General features: G+C 37.6%; 2 protein-coding genes across 2 annotated transcripts in view; both read right to left on the bottom strand.

Moving 5' to 3' along the window:
* Window positions 1-20258, bottom strand: part of LOC142341731 (endoplasmic reticulum transmembrane helix translocase-like) — an 89911-nt gene extending 69653 nt beyond the window's left edge. Inside the window, exon 1 of the mRNA XM_075392905.1 lies at window positions 20245-20258. The gene's annotated coding sequence lies outside the window, so the exon portion shown is untranslated. The remainder of the gene's footprint in view (window positions 1-20244) is intronic.
* Window positions 1128-14836, bottom strand: LOC142350725 (uncharacterized). The gene is made up of 6 exons (XM_075402671.1): window positions 14090-14836; window positions 13845-13997; window positions 13065-13595; window positions 11801-12065; window positions 11397-11591; window positions 1128-1423 (listed from the first exon to the last, which is right to left on the bottom strand). The coding sequence occupies exons 1-6, from the start codon at window positions 14339-14341 to the stop codon at window positions 1251-1253; spliced, it is 1569 nt and encodes a 522-aa protein (XP_075258786.1). The 5' UTR covers window positions 14342-14836; the 3' UTR covers window positions 1128-1250.
* Window positions 20259-20607: the final 349 nt, after the last annotated feature.

Below are 20607 nucleotides of genomic sequence, written 5' to 3'. Positions count from 1 at the left end.
TAATAAAATTGCTACAAACTTCGTTTGAGAGCAATTAATTATTCAGTAAACTATTGTCAAACCCTAGAGGAGGCTCCTCGGCTCCTAAGGCTAAAAAACTCTAAAAAGCTACAAAAAAATTCAAAAAAACTTGAAAAAGCAAGTTTTATCAAAAAATTGCTAAAATTTGTGACATTAAAAAGTTTAAAAACTATTCCATGGCCATTAAAATTTGTCGGTAACTTATTATCAACCCCCTTAGGATGTTTTCTTGCCCCTGGGTCTGGAAAGACCTGAATAGGGGAAAAAATGTCAAAAAATTAAAAAAAAATTGCACGTTTTGTCAAAAAAATGCTAAAATTCGTGGTGTTAAAATGTAGAAATCATTCTACCACGAGAAACAATGCAGTAACCTATTATCAAACCCTAGAGGAGGTTCTTTGACACCTAGGGCTGATAAAAGTCAAAAAATGTCAAGAATTGTCTGCACTGGGGACAGATTGGGGGGGGGGGGGCAACACTGGGGTGGGGGCAACAGCGCGGTTGGGGGGGGGGGGGCAATATGGGGAGGGGGGGCAATATTGGGAGGGGGGTTCAACAGTGGGGGTGTCTTCGGGTGAAGAACCGCCCTTTACACCATAAGTATAAGTATCAGTCTCCAAAACAGTTTGATCTGAAACAGAGCTGAAGAGCTCTAAGAGCACTTAATGCCCGCTGGGCGCTACCTGTTTATACCGTTTTTGAGGACGAAAAGTCAGAAGCGTCAGACGAAAAATCGGTCAAGCGAAAAATCGCATAAAAAAGACCGACAGGACTAATATAATTGCTACAAACTTCCTTTGAGAGCAATTAAAAATGTTTCAGCACTAAAATTGCATCTCATTTTAGTCAGCCACTGATAAATAACTCTTAACGATAGATGCGCTATTCTGAACTCAAAGACGGAGGGAGGGGAGAAAAGCTAGAACATTTTTGAGAAACACTGAGCACGCCATTTTTCGGGGAGCGCGTTTAAAATATAATAGATTATTTTTTAACGTATATCACACTGCCATTAAATTCATATGTAAAAATCAAAGGGTTAAGTGGGGCATTTCTTCTCACATAAATAGCTTCCTAATAACCAACGAATCATCGCCCCACCCACGCTGCATTACAAATACATTTCATCATCGGTTGTTATTCAAGAAACGTTGCCTTGTTTGCGATGTGAATAATCAAGTAAAATGGAACCAGAAGTTCAGAAGAAAAGATATAAGTAATCGCTCCTCTCATTGAATCGTGAAAGTTGGTTCCTGAGACTGGAGTGAGGTGTGTGCTGAAGAGTATGCTGCCAGTTTGCGGACCATTGTCACTGCTTCCTCCCAAATCTCCATCTGCCGATCACGAGACTGACCCCCAAGCGGAGTGCACATTTGGTCCAGTGGTTTTGAGAGATCCAGATCTGCAAGCAGTCAACGCAAAGAATAAATTTCTCAATCATGAACTTCAAATGCAATGCCAATTTTAACAATCAAAACCGGTATTTTTAAACAAAACTAACTAAGGTCGGTCAAACTACTATCCAGCGACGAGCGGGGAGCCAACTCCGCCCTACTTCAGCCGGGAGAGGCAACAGGATCAAAGTCACGATATTACATCTTTTTATAGACAACTCAGAATTAACAAGAAAAATTAAACTAATTTTGACGCTCTTTTCATTCGATTTTTAGTAGTTAACTATTGCGATAGCGCATCATAGAAAATAAGAAAGCGCATTTATTATTCCCAAACCACCATTTCTTCGAAACAATGTTCTATTTTCAGTTTTTGCATTTCTATTGCACTAAGGTCTATTTTACACAACTCGATTCTCTTCTAGAATACGTATATTTTATCAGTCATTGAATATGGTTTGATTCTCTTTTCTGGGGCATCAAGAACTAATTTCAAGGAAATTTGCAAGCAATAAAAACAAATAGATTTATGAGAAGTTTGATGACTTGAAAAATAAGATAGTTGCAATTAAAATGTCACCAGTTTTTAAACTTAATAGTCTTTGGGAGAGTATTTATTATATTTCTAAATAGTCCCCACTTGCACCAGGGAGGCTATTATAATTCGCTTCAGCTTTCTGTGTTTTTATTTAATGTGTATTCAGATCCCGGACATTCGGCAGCCCCAATTCCAGCGAACAAAATAATTTTGCCAAACAACTTTGTTTGCAGCCTGGATGATTTGAGTGATAAATCTCTGCATCTACTGGATTCGTAATTTGGCGTTGGTGTTGCTTGCTCTGCAACTGTTTGATAATTTCCCAGCCCTAGCGTGCTTTTACCTATTGTACCGCTAGGCCCCAAATTTGACCCAAAGTAGAAATAACAGCATCACCACCACCCACTGAGCCGCAATGCGTTATTTGTAAGCAGCGATGTAATCCACAAACAACCACAAATCGTGTAAATTGCTATAAAGTAGACTTTCATCATGCCTGCTTGGGTATCACCAAATGTTCACTTTTACAGGTAATGCTTTTCTGGCCGTGAAAACCATGCTCGACAAGCTTTGCCACTGAGCTCTCAGCCCCTTGACAGAATAACAGCTATTAAAAAGGAACCGAAACGCGTAGATTCCTTAATCAAGGAAGTAACTCTACACCGAAATGAAGAGACGTTGCACAGAAAATCGACATTTCCCCTCCACAACTGATTTTCTTACCAACAAAAATGACAGCTCTTTGAGTTCTCAGGCACCAAAAAGCGGACGGATACTTTGTTTGTTGAAACCTACCAAAAGTTTGTTGAAACCTACCAAAAGAAACTAAGGTCTTCTGAGGAAGTGAAGACGGGACAAAACTAGTCTCTGAAAATTATCAGGTTTCAAAAAATCCGCGACGTTAAGGTATATCTGAGAGAGAACAGATAGCACATTACTGCTGGAGATGACAGAGATTTGCGCTACAAAATTTGTAGAACTTTCCTACATGCGCCAGACTTCGGAACCAGGGTCACCGATTAAATCTTTCCATTATTTTTAAGTTCGATGACGAGAAATTTGGTTCGAGCGATTTTTGGCCCGCCAATCTTACTGTATTGTACAAGGCTATCTAGTGTTGATCAACGATCTTAACATAATTCCCGAAAAAAAAACTTGCCAAAAACTTTTCTTACACAAGGCTTGTTCGGTTCGTAATAAGATGAAAGAAGTAAGTGCCATTTTAGAGATAATTGAAACCTATGTTGTAGATTGTGTCGAATCATGGATTATTTCATCTGATGACAATTATAAAATCCAACCAAGAGCATTGCTAAAGTGCAATCTCACTAAGTTCCGACCGATCTCATCCAGAATATTCTCTCAAATAACTACCAATTGAAGCACAGAGACTCCAAATTAGTCCACATTTTATTTCAAAATTGATATCAAAATAAACATCCGAATTAATATCTCTAAGACATACGTCTCCACTAATAATTTCGACTAAATTTCAAAATCTCAATTTAGGTTGATAAGTGAGTACAGATGTAAATAAGTTCTTCACTGCGAATTTATAAACCTAAACTGGGAATGCAAAATCAAATCAAGTTCAATTAAAGTTAACCAAGCTGTAATTCACGATTGACGTAAGACATATTTGCTCTTCGAATTTATCAAAAGATATTTCCAGCGAATGGTTCATCACTTATATCACGAATATATCAGGAATCAAAATAAAAGAAAAGGGCGAGAATAAAACTTCAAGTCAATTGAACAAAGTTGATGCCAATCAAATGCAACCTCATATTGAAATCCAGAAAAAAATTAAGCAGAAGAACAATTTTGACTATGAAGCAGCTAGGACATATTCTCATATCTTCTTAAGGAGAATAACTTGAGTTGGCAATACATTATTGAGGGACAAATTTTTTCCCTTTGAAAACTATCGGTTCTCGAATCGACAGGTTCAGAATTTCAATTATGCTTCCTCGGAAAACCAATTGTTCTTTTCAGCAAAAATGATGAGTCCAATTGTAGACAACCAAATTCAGCTATTAGTCAAGAGTTTCCTCGCCTGGCAGGTGTTTAAAGGCGGTCATGGATTGACAACTCACTGTCGTTTCAATCTCGGGAATCGAAATGCAGCTGATTAAAATATTTCTCTGCACTTTACAAAAACTAAGTACTACTTTTTAAAAGTTTAAGGGCTAGACGATCCGTTCCGGCTCGTTTACAAGATGCAGTGAAGAAGCAGCATCAGGTTGTCTTTCGTAGGACAAGTCCACTAACCAGTCCCAATTTCATCCTCTATCAGTGGTTTAGCGCTCGTAAAATTTATTCGTATTTTTTAAAGTTAAATATTTTCTGAAATATGAAAAACCTCACCGAGTTTGAAAAACCACACCAAAAATGTATATTTCTTGCAAGAAAAGCAAATATTTTGGAATTCAACTTTTAGGAATTTCTGAAAACTTAGGTGAAAAATTGAAAAACTCAATTAAAATTGCTAAAAGAAGTAATTTTCCCCCCTTCTTTAAAAACATGCCTGCATTTTAACTACCTGGATGAACAATTGGTTTCTAAGAACATCAGTAGCCCAATTTCGTTAGCAGTAATAATTCACTTTTTGTGACTTTGTGCTTCCCAAAGGTTGAAAAAACTTTATCACAAACTTTGAGGATCGTACGTCCAAACAAAAATTCCGGGAACCTCATTACTTTTTCGCGGAAGACACTTTTATCCTTGGCAACTCTGGTCAGCTGTCCGTTGTCTTGGAGAAAAACAAAAATCACCAAAATTGTCGAAACTCTTTTTTGGAAAAATTTGAGTTCTGCTACTTTTTTGCGTTTCATAGCACCACTTTCTTTGCCTGCTGAACTTCCACTAAAAATAGTCTCAAAAAAGCTTTGCGGGGATAGCTTTTTCCAAAAAAAATGCATTTTGACCCCATCCTGCGAAATCTCCACAAGCATATTTGGAGTTTTCATCTATCGTGGCTGCGTATAACGTTTTTTTTTCAAAAAGTTAAGGTCAAGTTTAAGAGAACGCGGGAGATTTTGAGCACTTAGCCCCATGTTAATGGAAACTTTATTGGAAGGTCAACACAAAAATATATGAACAAAAACAGTCAATTCAAAACTCACTTAAATTTTTGAAAAGCACTGGCTAATAAAAGAAGCTATACATCCAGTCATTCATAAGACTCCTTTTTACAACTACTTCAATCAATGACACCCTTCAGCACTCGGATTGTACAGATTGAACAAAAATCTAAAGTCAAAACCCACAAACTTACTAAACTTTTACTAAAACAAATAATTTCAGATTTCAATGCCATGAAGAATGAAAAATAGGCTCATTAGACCCTTTAGAACATCAACGAGAATCAGTTTTCCGCTGACCAGGAGCATTTATGCACCCTTAACCAAAAGATCGCATTTGCTAAACTCAGTAGATCATGTTTGATTATTTAACCAGGCATATTCTTAAAACAGATCTGAGTACAAAAAAGGGGGTTAAAAACCAGTGAGACCAATATTCTTCGTTGCGCAAAAATGAGCACTAGAACAGATCGAAGGACAGACATAGAAAACAATTAATTTCAAAAATATCAAACTAACTATGGAACATGTAAGTTTATTAGACCTCAGTAAACTTCAACCAGGCCTGTGTTGTGATTTGGTAGAAATACAAAAAATGGGCGACAATCTAAACTGCACAATAAGCTCTGAACAATATTAGTTCCTTTAGACCTCGTGAGATCGTCAGCGAGACCTGATGGTTTTAGAACTCAATCAGCATAAAAATGACAGTTGACGCCAAGTTGCTCAAATAGTGCGTCCAGAAGAACAAGATAGCACAAAAACAGAATGTGACCTAGAACAGATCGTTGAGGTACACCCGTTTCTATAATTGTTGGCATTGTTTCAAGACCTACCATTCAGAAAAAACTTTTTAAAGATCAGACTTCTAATTTCAAACATAAGCAGGTTTCAAGAATCAAAAGAAACAATTCGTGATCCATGGTGTCGATGCAGCTGATCAGTCCAGGCCAATATATTAAAAATGACGAGTAACTCATTCGAAACCTTAAATAGTGCTGTTTCTGTCCAGAGAAATTCTTGTAGGCACACCGGTATTTACCAAACAGACCACAAGGTGTTCAAGCAGTTGTATAAAAACCGCTCGCTCTTATAGTTTCGACATATAATTTAGGTTTCAGATTGTACAATAATTTGAAAAACCTTCACAAATTGATTTTGCTTTCTTCGAATGAGTCTTAACTAGGGACATTTTAAACAACGTTGGAAAAGGTCCCGCTTTCATCGAAATATTAAGAAGTTTTAGCAGGTTGAGAAAATAGGGTTCTGGAAAAGACTTAACAAAATGTATGAATATTGTAGTGAGCATGTACTACTTGATGACGTGGAGATCATATCTTTCAGCTGTTTTATTGGCAGTTGAACGAATTCATCCCGGAGCTCGATAAACGGCGATTACTAAATAAGAAACATACTCAACAATTATAGCGACATGAGAGCATTTAAAAAAGGAACTAAACGGTTGATTGCTTTCCAAATAAGATCACATCTGCAGAGCAAGCAAATTATACCTTCCCTCTTATTAACCCTACGAGCACTATAGAAAAAAACCTGAAGGACAATAGTGCTTAAGACCAAAAGGTCATCCGAGTTGTTCGTAATCCACGATTGCACGGAGACTACGAAACTAATATCATGTAGTTCCAAGACTGGATTTAGTTCTTTCGTATTGTTTCGAACAGAGTGAACTATGTACAAAACACTTCAGTTCCGTTGATTCTCGTTTCAATTTTCGTTGAGTTTTAGCAGTGGCTAGTAGTCAATTATTCTCCAATTTATTCAGCCAAGTGCCAGCAGCTTCATCCAGGTAAAATCCTGACACGGTATTATTTGCAAGCCAGAAATCGGATAACTCAGTTTCTCCTCATCGAACTTAAAACATAATGAAAAGATTTTAACTGATCTTCTGCCTTCGAAATTTGGCAATTATGAAGCAGATTAGCGTATTTTTTGAGCAGTGCTCCTCCATTTTTAATGGATGATAGAAAATACAAACATAGCTGGCAGATTGCCAGAAAATAGCCGCAATAGATTCGTAGATCGGCAGTCTAAAAAAACAGTAAAGACAGACCAAAAAAATTCGTCTTTTCATTGAAGGCTGATCTGTTATATTTTGATTAAAAATCTGTATGCTGAGTTTTGCTGCCTCTATTAGTTGATCTCAAATAACCTTCATTTAGAGTGACACACGCCAATTTGACCTTATCTCTTTGAATTAAACTAAATAAAAGTCAATTTCAAAGTGAGGAAGTCATTTTTGAGAGTGAGGTAAGTCAAGTGTGACCGAAAATTTAGTCACGCGCATGAACAAAAAAACTCGCTCCACTAAGAGCGAAAAATGACGTCACACATGCAATTCAGTTGAAATTGCATGAACGAATGAACAAAAAGTGGCTGTGACGTCATATGGTTGTAACCAAAATCATGACGACGAAATAAAAAAACAGCCGGAAGATTTCCGGAAGCGACTCGAAGCACCAAAACTTCACGAAAAGCTGAAGCCATTACCTTTTGTATTAAACCATTAACTCATTACCTCATCCCGGGTCTGATCTAAAAATCGGTGAAATTTAAACCACTGTCACCAAGAGAAAGAAAATGCAGCAAAATTTTATTATTGAAAACGTTTGGTAACGTGAAAAAAGTCTGAAATTTTTAGGATGGTCAAAAAACTGATAGCCTGACAAAGCTGAGAGGGCCATCAATTGCCCTCAGATAATTAATGATTCTAATCTCAAAAAGATCGCGAAAGCAAACGGCAGATAAAAACTTTTCAAAAAAGACAGGAAAGTCAAAATTATTCAAAAAAGTGCTCAAAATTAAGAATCAGAGAACCACTACAATTAGATTACTAATCACGGCAATTAAGATAAAAATAATACCTAATTCTTCCTTGTTGTATATATGCTAGACAACATGATTTCATGCTAATTCAAAAATTAAATTAATCAGAAAAAAAGCAATACCAAGCGTCTAAAAACAATACCAAGCCCGGAAGAAAGTTGCACTGAATAGTAATAAGTAGAAATGTTGGAAAAGACTTTCTAGCAAAGTCCCAGTACTGCCTTATTTTGAATTAAATCAATTGCAAACCGAAGAAACCAAGATCTAAGAAAAAGCTGAATTCATTCAATTTTTTAACAACTGAAAAAATCAATATAACGAATAAAAAAGTAGGTGCAAGGACAAAACTAGAATGATACAAACGAGAATGTGAAGAATATGGACACAATGTTAGGAACACCGTAACAAAAAGTCCAATTCTTGATTTTTGAAAGTTAAAAATCAAATTTAAAAAAATCAAGAAAAACGAGTACATTTCATTGATCAGCATTCGAGACATAGAAAAGACAACGAGTCATTCGAGACCAAATCCAATTTGCTGAACAGAATAAAACAAGAAAAAGCAGAATTCAGACATACGAAACAATGAAAAATTTTGCAAAAAAAGTGGTCAAAAAATATTTAAGACTGCATTTATGAAAAAAAATTATCTGTTTTTTCAAAAACTTAACATCACAAAAATGATTGAAATTTTATTGAAACGAAATTAAAGTCCCTCATGTTCCCCAAAAAACTATTTCTAGTAATTAAAAGCAAAATACAAACAAAAAAGTGAAAAAAATTGCCAAAAAACTACGAAAATCGGATTAGCAAATGTACAATTTTATGAAACAAAATTACATCGAGGTAGAAAGAGGCATTGAGTATATGAATTATCAAAGGGAAGTTGCCATATTAACTGATTTTTGACAAAAAACAGCTAAAAGATCCAAAAATGAAGAAATTAATAAAAATAAAGTCAAAAATTAACTAAAAAATCAAGAAATATGTGCCAATTTCGCATTTGAAACGCAATTTCAGGCTATGCAAAATACTGTGCTATCAATTTCCGGGGTTTACATTTCAACATAGCATCAATTAAAAGTTATTTCTACAAAAAAAACAAATTACAAGCAAAAAAACTAGGCCACTTAGACGAAAAAACGGCTAAAAACCGTTATCTATATGTGCCATTCAGTCAAAAACTACTTTTCAATGTCAAAAAGTCATTCACTAAACGCAGCGCATGATCAAAAAACTTCTCTCGCTCAGAAAAAATTAGTTCACACTGCAATTTTACTCGCTTTCGCTTTTAGGTCAAAACATCGTCTGAACGAATAGTACTTCCGGTAAAAAAAAAACATAGCCGGAAGAATTCCGGAAGCGACTCGAAGCACCAAAACTTTACAAAAAGCTGAAGCCATTACCTTTTGTATTAAACCATTAACTCATTACCTCCCCGGATCTGATCTAAAAATCGGTGAAATTTAAACCACTGTCACCAAGAGAAAGAAAATGCAGCAAAATTTTATTATTGAAAACGTTTGGTAACGTTATAAAAGTCTAAAATTTTTAGGATGGTAAAAAAACTCATACCCGAATAAGCTCACAGGGCCATCAGTTGCCCTCAGATAATTCATGATTCTAATCTCAAAAAGATCGCGAAAGCAAACGGCAGATAAAAATTTTTTCAAAAACGACAGTAAATTTAAAATTATTCAAAAAAGAGTGCTCAAACTTAAGAATCAGAGAACCATCACAACTAGATTTCTAATCACGGCAATTAAGACAAAAATAATACATGATTCTTCCTTGTTGTATATATGCTAGACAACATGATTTCATACTAATTCAAAAATTAAATTAATCATAGAGAAACAAAAGCAACAGAATAATATTCAAAGGCAAAAAATCGTCCAAAAACAATACCAAGCCCGGAAGAAAATTGCAATGAATAATGATAAGTAGAGAGGTTGAAAAAGACTTACTAGCAAACTCCCAGTACTGCCTTATTTTGAATTAAATCAATTGCAAACCGAAGAAACCAAGATCTAAATAAAAGCTGAATTCGTTCAATTTTTTAACAACTGAAAAAATCAATATAACGAAAAGTAGGTGCCAGGACAAAACTAGAATGATATAAACGAGAACGTGAAGAAAATGGACACAATGTTAGGAACACCGTAACAAAAAGACCAATTCTTGATTTTTGAAAGTTAAAAATCAAATTAAAAAAATCAAGAAAAACGAGTACATTTCATTGATCAGCATTCGAGACATAGAAAAGACAACGAGTCATTCGATACAAAAATCCAACTTGCTGAACAGAATAAAACAAGAAAAAGCAGAATTCAGACATACGAAGCAATGAAACATTTTGCAAAAAAGTGGTCAAAAAAATTTAAGACTGCATTTATGAAAACAATTTATCTGTTTTTTCAAAACCTAACACCAAAAAATGATTGAATTGTTATTGAAACAAAACTAAAGTCCCTAATGTTCCCCAAAATACTATTTCTAGTAATTAAAAGCAAAATACAAACAAAAAAACTGAAAAAAATTGGCAAAAAACTACGAAAATCGGATTAGCAAATTTACAAATTTATGAAACAAAATTACAACGAGATAGAAAGAGGCATTGAGTATATGAATTATCAAAGGGAAGTTGCCATATTAACTGATTTTTGACAAAAAACAGCTAAAAGATCCAAAAATGAAGAAATTAATAGAAAAAAAGCCAAAAATTAAGTAAAAACTCAGGAAATATGTGCCAATTTCGCATTTGAAACGCAATTTCAGGCTATGCAAAATACTGTGCTATCAATTTCCGGGGTTTACATTTCCACCTAGCATCGATTAAAAATTATTTCTACAAAAAACCAAATTACAAGCAAAAAAACTAGGCCACTTAGACGAAAAAACGGCTAAAAACGGTTATCTCTATGTGCCATTCAGTCAAAAACTACTTTTCAATGTCAAAAAGTCATTCACTAAACGCAGCGCATGATCAAAAAACTTCTCTCGCTCAGAAAAAACTAGTTCACACTGCAATTTTACTCGCTTTCGCTTTTAGGTCAAAACATCGTCTGAACGAATAGTACACTTCCGGTAAAAAAAAAAAAACCTTAAGAAAACCAATACTCCTCTTCGAGTCGTAAAAAACCTTAAGAAAACCAATACTCCTCTTCGAGTCGTAAAAACCAAGAGAAGGCCAATAATAGCCCCAGCTATCGCTGTGCGGCTATTAATAATTCAAAATTGGCGAGAAATGACCAGCTGAAACCGGGGGTGTAGTTAAGCTCTTTAACAAATGAGACGAGAGGCTCAAATAATTTATCGTCAACAAATAAACGCTTGATTGTTAAAAGAGTAGTAAAAAGTTCCGCGCCCTTTCCGCATGAATTTCTAATAAAATATAGCCAGGAAAACTTTTTTAGCTGCGAATTGATATCCTGAACTTGAAATAACACCATGAATCAATACATTACAAATTCTAACCAGATTTCTGAATAGATAAAGTAGAACCGGTACACTTACTGCAAGGAAGTAGTTTGTTGGGCATGTCATTGAGCACAGTGAATGATGAAGGCACTCTGACGCCCTGAGCTGAGAACTGAGGCGGTCGTTGAGAAGGCGGCAAAGGAATCACAAAGTCTTTCGCGGGTTCCAGCATCTTCCGAACGAATTCAGCCAGTTCGGCAGGACTACGCTTCTCCGGTTTTATTTTAGCACCTGAAATTTTAGTTGCCTTTAATGCTTTTAAACTTGGCTAAAATGGACAATAATAATAATAGACCTAACATTACCAGTAATTACATTTTTATTAGCTCTTCCTAAGCAGAAAGCTCCAAGAGTACTCATTTGATTAAATGTGCTAAAGAATATTCACTATAGCGCGTGAATGTGGTAGAATGATTTGGCTACATTACATTTAGCTGCACCTTTTGAAGTTATGGTTGGAGTTAATTTCGACTGCTCAGCATATGCAATGACGACAGCTGATGGCGAAGGTATTGAAGAAGATGAAGTAGTTGCACATTCTTCCTCCGATTCAGTTTTCATTATTTCTTCCTTACTTGGGTTACCCTCTGTGCCTGCGCGGTCTCCTCCCTCTTTCTCAGCCTGCTGTCTTTGCTCCTCTTGCAATTCTTCTAGATTGTCATCGATCGGCTGGTCAGTGAATATCTTGCTCACCATTGCTTCTACCTAGTTCAAAGTAAACAACTTCCATAAACACTTTAAAGAAGATTTCCAATAGCTGACTTCTTATTGTTGAAATGGGAGGCTATTCTATTAAAAAATATGTAAAGAAAATGAATGCGATTGCAAAGTCGATTATTCATTTTGCAGCTGATTCTTTTGTCAAACAATCATCGCCAAAATGAACAAACGATTTCCTATCCTATATAGCCGACTAACAACGGACGAATTGCTCTCGAATTACTGGCATTCTATTCTATTGTACACTGTTTATTTCGGGGAGCTTTTTTGGGGGGTTGCAATTGCTTAGTCGTAAGTCTCTATATATGGCAGATAAAGAAAACGTCGTCCATTTAGAAGCTCAAAAAGCTGTCAATAAAGCAACCTCCACCTGTAATAGTTACCAAAGGCGAACAGGCTCCATCAAGCTTTCATGCAATTTGATTTAAAATAATTTGATTTAAAGTTCTATTTACAAGGATTGTAGATTATTCTGTCCAAAATGTAATTTCTGTACAAAGTGAAATTTTCCTCATTCAGTTCAGTTCAGAGAGCACAAAAAAGCCACAAGGTAATAAAATAACCGACTAAACGTCGGAAGAATTGCTCTCGAACGACTAGTGGGAGCTCTTAACAATTTCAGCCTGCTTCAGTCGGGGGGGGGGGGGGGGTGAAGGAAGGGAGGGGGAGCCTAAATGGGACTACGAAGTTCAATAGTGAGCTTCAAATAACCACATTAGAGGTTAAGATATACCACAATTAAGATTTAAAGTGAAAAAGGGCACCAGTTTCGGCGCACTTTTCATTTGACTTTTAGTATTACATTGCCGCCAATTGAGTTCAGCTGCTTGAAATTTTGATTGAGAGAGAATTTTAGATCACTCGAAAGTCAAGGCCGTAAAAGTTACTAAATTTTGCATAAAAAACGACACACGTTTACAATAATTGCTATGAACTTCGTTCAAGAGCAACTAATAACATTCTTTAACATTGTTACATCAATACCTTTTTCGCCATCTTGTGTTGATATGTATGCATGTGCTCCTTGAACTGCCGTCTGTGATTCCAAGGTCCCTGGTCGGGGCAGAGACTGCACGAGTACAGCTTATTCTTTCTTTTTTCTTTCTCCATGTGGATCTGTTCTTGAGCTTTGTGGTCTTTGCTTTCTAAGTGTATTTGATATGTAGTCTGCATTGAGAATTGACAATCGCACAGAGAACAGTAAGGCAATGGAGAATCAGAGCTACTGAATGTTGAATGGAATTGAGAGGTCATTGTTGATCTGGAACCGTGAACTGGCGATGCAGATCCTCCAGGCTGAGAACTGTTCCTGGGTGAAGGCGCATTACGAGTTGATGAAACTAACGCATTTGAAGTTGTGGGGCTAGTTTTGGTTGCCTTTTCGCGCTTAGTTCTAGCAGGCTGCTCCGATACCGTTGCAGCGCCTCTTCCTCTCGACTTCTTCCCACCACGTTTTCCAACTTTTGTTTCAGTTGCTGTCGGCACTTTTGTTTTACCACCACGAGTACGGCCCCTCTGAAATAAAAATTAGTAGTAGAGAGAGCGCTTTCGGGGGCTTTTTAGCCAAGGTAATATTTCGCCTCAGTTTCTAATTAATAACGTTTAAATGATTTAAATTTTCTGTTTGCGGTGGAGTTTCACAACAAGATAATAGTTTCTATGACCAAACAATTTTCGGACGCGTCAAAAAAATAAAGCAAAATAAAGTCTACGTTAATTCTCGAAAAAGTATCACCTAACAAAAAAGTTGAACTACATGCTTACCGTTGCACCCGATCTTGTTGCCCTAGCTTTGGCCGGTGCTTTGCTCGCAGATGTGGAACCACCGGCTGATGTAGAGGCTCTGCAACTCTTCAAATGACGCAAATACTCTTTGCCTTCTACGAAAGACTCGCAGCAAAGTTTGCATCGGATGGTCTGAACGAAAACATTTGACTACATCAGTAAAACTTTGCCCATGTACTAACTGAATAACAGAACTTGATTAATAATTATGCAGAAAATCTCACCGATGACTTTTTCTTCCCATCCACTGACGAAGGCGAGGCTTGTGCTGGTTCAGAAGTATGCGAAGAGGTTGAAATAGCAAGAGAGTGCGGTTTGTATATCACACTCGAGATGAAATCTTCATCAGTGAACACCTTGTCTCTATGGCTGGACTCAAGATGGTCTCGAATGGCAGCAAGAGATATGCTAGGGTGGTTGCAAAATGAGCATATATATGTGCCTACTCCAGGTGATGATGTTCTTGGTTCAGTCATAACTGAAAGTCACTAGATAATTAGATTATCATTCTCGTCTGATGGAAAGAGAGGAAACCTCTCATTATTAGAACTAGATTAGATTTCAAGTCGTGCGTCTAGGGGTTTCCCTCGAGGCTATGTGGCGTCATTTCTTGACCATTGGCTTAGAATTTCCACAATCGCAGTTTACTCCAAAAGAACACAGACCATTTTCGGCATCGCGTTTACAAACATTACCGACTAACGTCGTGGGGCGAATTCCTCTCCAACGACTGGAGCGGTTGGCATCGTCGGTAGCCAGCTGCAGCCTAGGGACGGAGACTAGCCTTAGCTCAATTGACGGGGGCGAGAATGCGCAGTTAAGAGGGTGGGGTGAAGAGTAGGTTAGTGGAGTGGGGCGGGTTGTATGGGGGGTGAGACATGAATTTATCTCTTAAACAGTTTCGCTGAATCACGTACTAAGAGACCAGTGAACCGTAAAAAAACTTTACCTGTTTATCCCATTTTTGAGTAGGAAAAATCAAATGGTCAGATAAAAAAAACGATAAACAAAAAGTCGGTAGAAAAGAAATTCGCATGAAATGACCAGCAGGAATAAAATATAATTGCTACCAACTTCGTTTAAGAAAACTTGATAATTATACCCCATTATGGAAACTTTACAGTAATTGAGGAGCAATATGTTTCAATACCACTAAGCTGGAGGGGGAGGAGGGCAATTTTGGGAGATAACCAACTTCGAAGAAATTCAAACCAATCACAATCGAGTATGAGATCCGGTTTCGCATTACACTCATTGCCAAAAGTAAATGTTCAAATTGCAAAATTACGTGGCCCACTGTCTTTTTTAGTGCAATTTGAATATCAATCTGATCTTCCCTCCCCTGCATTTCTATATAAGTCAAGCAAAAATTGGTAGAAAATTAAAGGTTCTAAGGTAAGTACGTAATGAAAAGAGTCGAAAAATTTTACGTTTAACCAACACCTACATCGAGATTATAAGACTACTTCATCATGATTCCTGAAAATAAATTAAAAATGCGCTTGTTTGTGCAAAAGTCGGTCAATTTCTGAAAACAATAGTTTTAGTAGTAGTAGTAGTAGAAAAAGATTATGAGCAATCAGCTCAAGGGTTTGCACCCATTCACAATATCCAATTTAATTTAGTTTTAGTTTATCGAGTGCAATGCAGTGTCCACATCTGCACATGATTTTCCATGTGCACTTTTCGTCTACGTTGAAAAATTTGTCAAATAAACGATGGTAGATTCTTTTCAGTGTAGTTTTGTTCAGGAACGTTCTGTAGTCCTTGTAAACTCGGAAGACGAAGCTGAACAGTATTTTGGTTCGTCGAAAAAAGTTGTCGTCAGTTTTACGGAGTCGACTATTCGGAACTCTGAAATCATCTCTGTGCTTATCGCGTCAGCAGATTCATAAGATTCAGGATGAATTCTTATGTCATACTGGTTTTTGAGGAGCCAGAAGGAAAAGTAAGTCGTGTATTTCGATGTAAAGCAAGAGGAGGAGTAAATTAAGCTCTAGGAGTTGGTTTTTGTATGCTGCATTTGTTGCCAAGATCCATTTGGTTGCCACTTTTGGATATGATCACTTTCCTGAAGGTTTTGCCTAATTGGACACCAAGCTTGAGAGGCAGAGGTAACGATTGGAACAATATAAACAGTGTATGTGTCAAATTTTGCTTTAACAGAGCAATTTACAGCAAGTCTTCTCTTAATTTGGAAGAGGGCACTCTGGGTTTTTGCTGATCTTTGATGACAGTTGGAATTCCAGGTTAGGTTACAACTTAATATCAAACCGAGGTCTCTTTGCTCTTTGCAAGGTTCAATGCAATTATCGAGAAGACGGGCAGTTATTTCGCTTTTGATGTTGAGCAAGTGTGTTTTCTCGAAGTTAGGTTTCATTTGATTTTCATTAAGCCATTTTCCCATTTCTGCTGTTACGAAGTTCAATTCATTTTGACTGGAGACGAATGCTTTAAAATCGTCAGCATATCCGAAGCTCTGTATAACCTGTAGTGACACGGGCAAATCGTTAATGGAAAGCAGAAAGTGTAGCAGGCCCATTATGGAGCCCTGAGGGACACCAATTGTAACTACGCGATTGCTCGATCAGGAATTGTTGATTTTGACAAATTGGAGCCGTTTGGAGAGCTAAGAATCTATGAGTTCGAAAAGTTTGCCACCAATACCGAAGGTTGCAAGTTTTTTTATGAGTAGGGCATGGTGGGCAGTATCAAAAGCTTTAGCAAAGTCTAGACACAAGACAGCCAAGTGATCAGTTGCTATTGCTTCATTGTCTTCGCAGACTTTGTCCAGAAAGAAGAGGAGCTGTAAGGTAGCAGATATCCTTTTTCTTCAGCCAAACTGATTTTCATGAAGTGCTTTTCTGACAAATTTGTATAATACATCAAAAAAGACCTTCTCGAAGACTTTCGAGCAACAACAGAGCAAACTAATTGGTCGGTAATTGTTGACGCGGCTTTGTTACCCGCTTTGAAACAGGCAATAAATTGAAACGCTTTCCAACAAGTGGGGCAAGTGTTTTTGTTTATACAGGTTTGGACGTTTTGTGGCAAAACTTTGCCCAGGGATTTATGACACATTTTGAGAATGTTATTCCTAAAATTTTTATCACCAGTTGATTTCTTCGGGTTAAGTCTTATAAGTATTCGGCTTACTCTTTCGGGTGTTCCCTTTAGGGAATTACGTAGAGAGTTGTCTATTTCAATTCTGGTTGAGTCTTTTCTACCAAACATGTTAGTGAAGTATTTATTGAACAGCGCGGCTTTAGCAACGTCTTCGGTTGCAACACAATCGTTTAAATTTACAGTAGGAGGGATGGACGGAAATTTTCTTATACATTTCAAGTACTTTTAGGTTTCACTGAAATTTCGGTTGTTGAAGACACTACTTTCAAATTCATTTAGATCGTTGTTAAATACAGTGCGGATCTGTTTCTCTATTTTATTGATATTCAAGGCTCTCTGAAGGTTGTTTACAATTTTGAACTTTAATGTTTATAGTCTTTTGATGAGAAATTAGGTTGAACTGCTAATCCAATGATATAACACAGCCCATTGGAGGGTGACCTTGGGATAAATTTGTCAAATTTGCCACAGCCATTGTTTAACCAGTTGGTCAATATTACTGTAACAGTAAGGATTGAAGGGGTTTTTTCTGATGTCCGAGTTTAGGGAGTCCCAGTCGGCTCTTTTAACGGCATATTTGAAGGATCAAATTGTATTGCAATTGTTCCTAGCAAATTGAATATGTGTTACAATTTTCTTGTGATCAGAGCAGAGCTTGTTAATTATTTGATATTTGTGGTAGAAGTCGAGATCGACACTTGACTTTTTTCAGGTGTTGGGATTTTTGCAGAGTAGAACGTCCAGCTGAGAACTACTGAAATTTGACAAGTTCAATTCGATAAGTTTTCCCAAGCAGTTGCTTTCATAAACGTTTTCAGAGGACATATTGTCCCAATTGGTATTGTAGAAGTTGAGATCGCCAGTAATAACAATGCTGTCACAGAAGTGAGTTTCGGCTAACGAATGGAGTTTTTGAAGCAGACGAAAAAATTCAGTTTGTTCCCATTGACAGATACTTTGAGCGGGAGCATTATAAATATAACAGACTAAGATAGATTGAGTTGATGACAAGAGTTTGAGCACACAATGATCGGGATTCTTGATATCTGTTTCCAGAATTTCGTGGAATACACTGAAGTGGAATGCTATTAGCAAACAACCCTGTTTTGTCATGTGAGAGACATCAATTGGACGATCACTTCCGGAGATATGATATGATGGCAAGAAAAGTGCTGAGTTAGGAAATTCGGAAGTGAGCCACGTTTCAGTAATCCGAAATACCTTCGGGCTGATGGAAGTTGGACAGTTTGAAAATTGCATTCGGCGCTTAAGGTCTAGAAGACTTCTTACGTTAAAGGTTAGAAATGACAATGTTGATAGTCTTTTCTGACCCTGTTTATCTGTTTTGCTGCTTTGAGTACTTTTGGAACACCGAGTTTTGTCGAGAGGTGACCAGGTGGAGTTTTCCAGGACCACAAGGCTCATGTTTCGAATACGTAGGTTCTTCGCGGTAAGGGAGTTGTTAAGGTCGTCAAGAATTTCGCCGCGTGTTTTCAGGTACTCGTCGTGCTTTTTTGTGTCCTCACTATTCAGTTCAGGACTGATGAAGACAGGGTGGTCATCAGTACTGAAGTGCTTCAACTTGTGCGCAGATTTCAGTATCAGATTTTTGCTGATGTCAGAGGCAGTTCTTACAAACAGGGGACGATTTTTCTTGCGGACCTTGCAATTGTTTACAAGTCGAACCGTTTTAGTAAGCTTTCGATCTTCGATGTCGAGAAAACTCAGATTTGCATCGACTTTAGCAAGTTCGGTGTTCATTCGGTCGATGGGTTTAACTTGTTCATACCTCTGATAATGATTCCGAATGTTGATTTGTCGGCTTTCTCGGGAACGGACACACTTCCAGGAGTGACATTTTTGAATGCTTTGCGGAATCTAGTGCTCTGAGCCTTTTTAAGCTCGCGCATTTCTTTCTTAACATCAGACACCTGATTTTTAGAGTCCTCAATTCTCTGCCTGAGTGATTCCATTTGTTTTTGTAGGGCTCGCATTTGGGAGTCAATGTTAGAGTCAGTGCTGGTGTCGGTTCTCAGAAAGTCTTTTTTCCCGGTGCAGCTGTTGCAGATGTGGAAAAAATTTTTATCCAGTTTGCAGAGGACTTCGATGTTTGCTTGATCGAACTCAGTGCAAGCAGTCGTGAGGTGCATGATCTTCCTACAGAAGAAGCAGGAGAACCTTGGCCCCTGGACCTTTTTGCCGCAAGTGGAACAGTCGTCTCGTGTCATAGTACCGGTCTTATGAGATTCGAGTAGGCTTTTTATTCGTTAACATTTTTGAGGTTTATTGATGGTGTTTAAATTTATGGGGGGATTCGTATACCGTAGTTCTCACAAAGTGCAACCTGAAGGTGCGTTTAGAGAACCAAAATTGCCTAGGGGATCTTATATTTCTCACCAAGTGCACCTGAAAGTACGTTTAGTGAAATACAAGTGGAGGGTGGACAATGATTCTAGTATCTATTTCCAGTAGCACCTGAAAGTACTTTTAGAGAAAGCGACTAGAGTTTTTAATAAAGAGATTACTACTTCCACTAGTGACTGGAGTTCCCAGAGGCACAGGGACTGACGCAGGAGTTCGTGTTGCAGGTGATGACTTCAGTGTTGCCTGCCAGATGGATTTCACGTAAGTACTGCTTGTACAAGACTTTCTCTTTGATCAGGTTTTTGATGTTATTTAAGCCATCGCCGTTGAGATGTATCTTGTCCTTTCTGAAGTATCGCTCTCCTGAGACGTATGTACTCACGCTTTTGAACTTCCAAGCGACTTGGGGTTTCCCTCTGGGCTTAGGTGCGGCAGTAGCTTCCAATATGTCAGCGACAGCTTTGGACCTCGGCTTATTTTCGTCACGTTCGGATGTGCCAACTGAGATTACTTTCTTTGCTTGCACGCTCGGACAAATAGTTTGCTAGTTCAATGATATCGTTCGCTATTTTTGAGGCCGGGTGGAAGGTGCTTGAAAGCCGTCGTACCAGTTATTACCTCCGACGAAGAGATGATGAGCTCAAAACTGTCCTTCATGGGTAGGAAGTCGCAGACGTGCTCGATACCAGCTCCAGGAAGCAAGATTTTCGGCGTCAATATGGCGAGCCTGGAAGTCAGCAATCAGCAGAGTTTTGGTGGGTGCTGTCCTCTATATGTGACACCTTGACTTTCTCAACTTCTCATTAGACAAACACGAGCCTTGCCACTAAACCATCCCATTGGAATTCTCCAGCACAAGGATTTTGCCATAAATCTATTTAATAAGTCTATTTAATAAGTTTAGCAAGCATCTAGAATCTCTCTTGATCACAATAGCAACGCATTGATGATTTTGCACAAAATCCAGACAACCTTTGCGGAAGAATTTAAAACATAGATACATCTTTAGAGTGCCAGTGTCAGCAGGAGCAGCACTCACCCTTTGTCGCACGATCGATGCAGAAAGTTGCAATCTTACCTCAAAACTGTCTTCATGCAAAACAAATGAGGTCAGCAACATGGACTTGGTAACCAATCAAAAAGTAAAACTTATAAAAAAGTTCCGTATAATAACAATGCCCTCCGGGCTTTACTTGTTCAGAGCTCCGCTTTTGAGTACGAAAAGTCAAAGGGTCAGAAGAAAAAACGATTA

The sequence above is a fragment of the Convolutriloba macropyga genome, chromosome 1 (assembly GCF_964194025.1).
Source record: "Convolutriloba macropyga chromosome 1, txConMacr16.3, whole genome shotgun sequence".
Classification (NCBI taxonomy): domain Eukaryota; kingdom Metazoa; phylum Xenacoelomorpha; order Acoela; family Convolutidae; genus Convolutriloba; species Convolutriloba macropyga.
The sequence above is the reverse complement of the archived record's forward strand: the minus strand, read 5'-3'. Positions and strand labels throughout refer to the sequence as shown.

Excerpts from the sequence above, each read along its gene's own strand:
- LOC142350725 (XM_075402671.1), bottom strand. The coding sequence starts at position 14,341 with ATGACTGAACCAAGAACATCATCACCTGGAGTAGGCACATATATATGC. Across the intron at positions 13,596-13,844 it reads CAACAAGATCGGGTGCAACG|AGGGGCCGTACTCGTGGTGG; the intron begins GTAAGCATGTAG and ends TTTTTATTTCAG. Across the intron at positions 1,424-11,396 it reads CAACAAACTACTTCCTTGCA|ATCTGGATCTCTCAAAACCA; the intron begins GTAAGTGTACCG and ends GACTGCTTGCAG.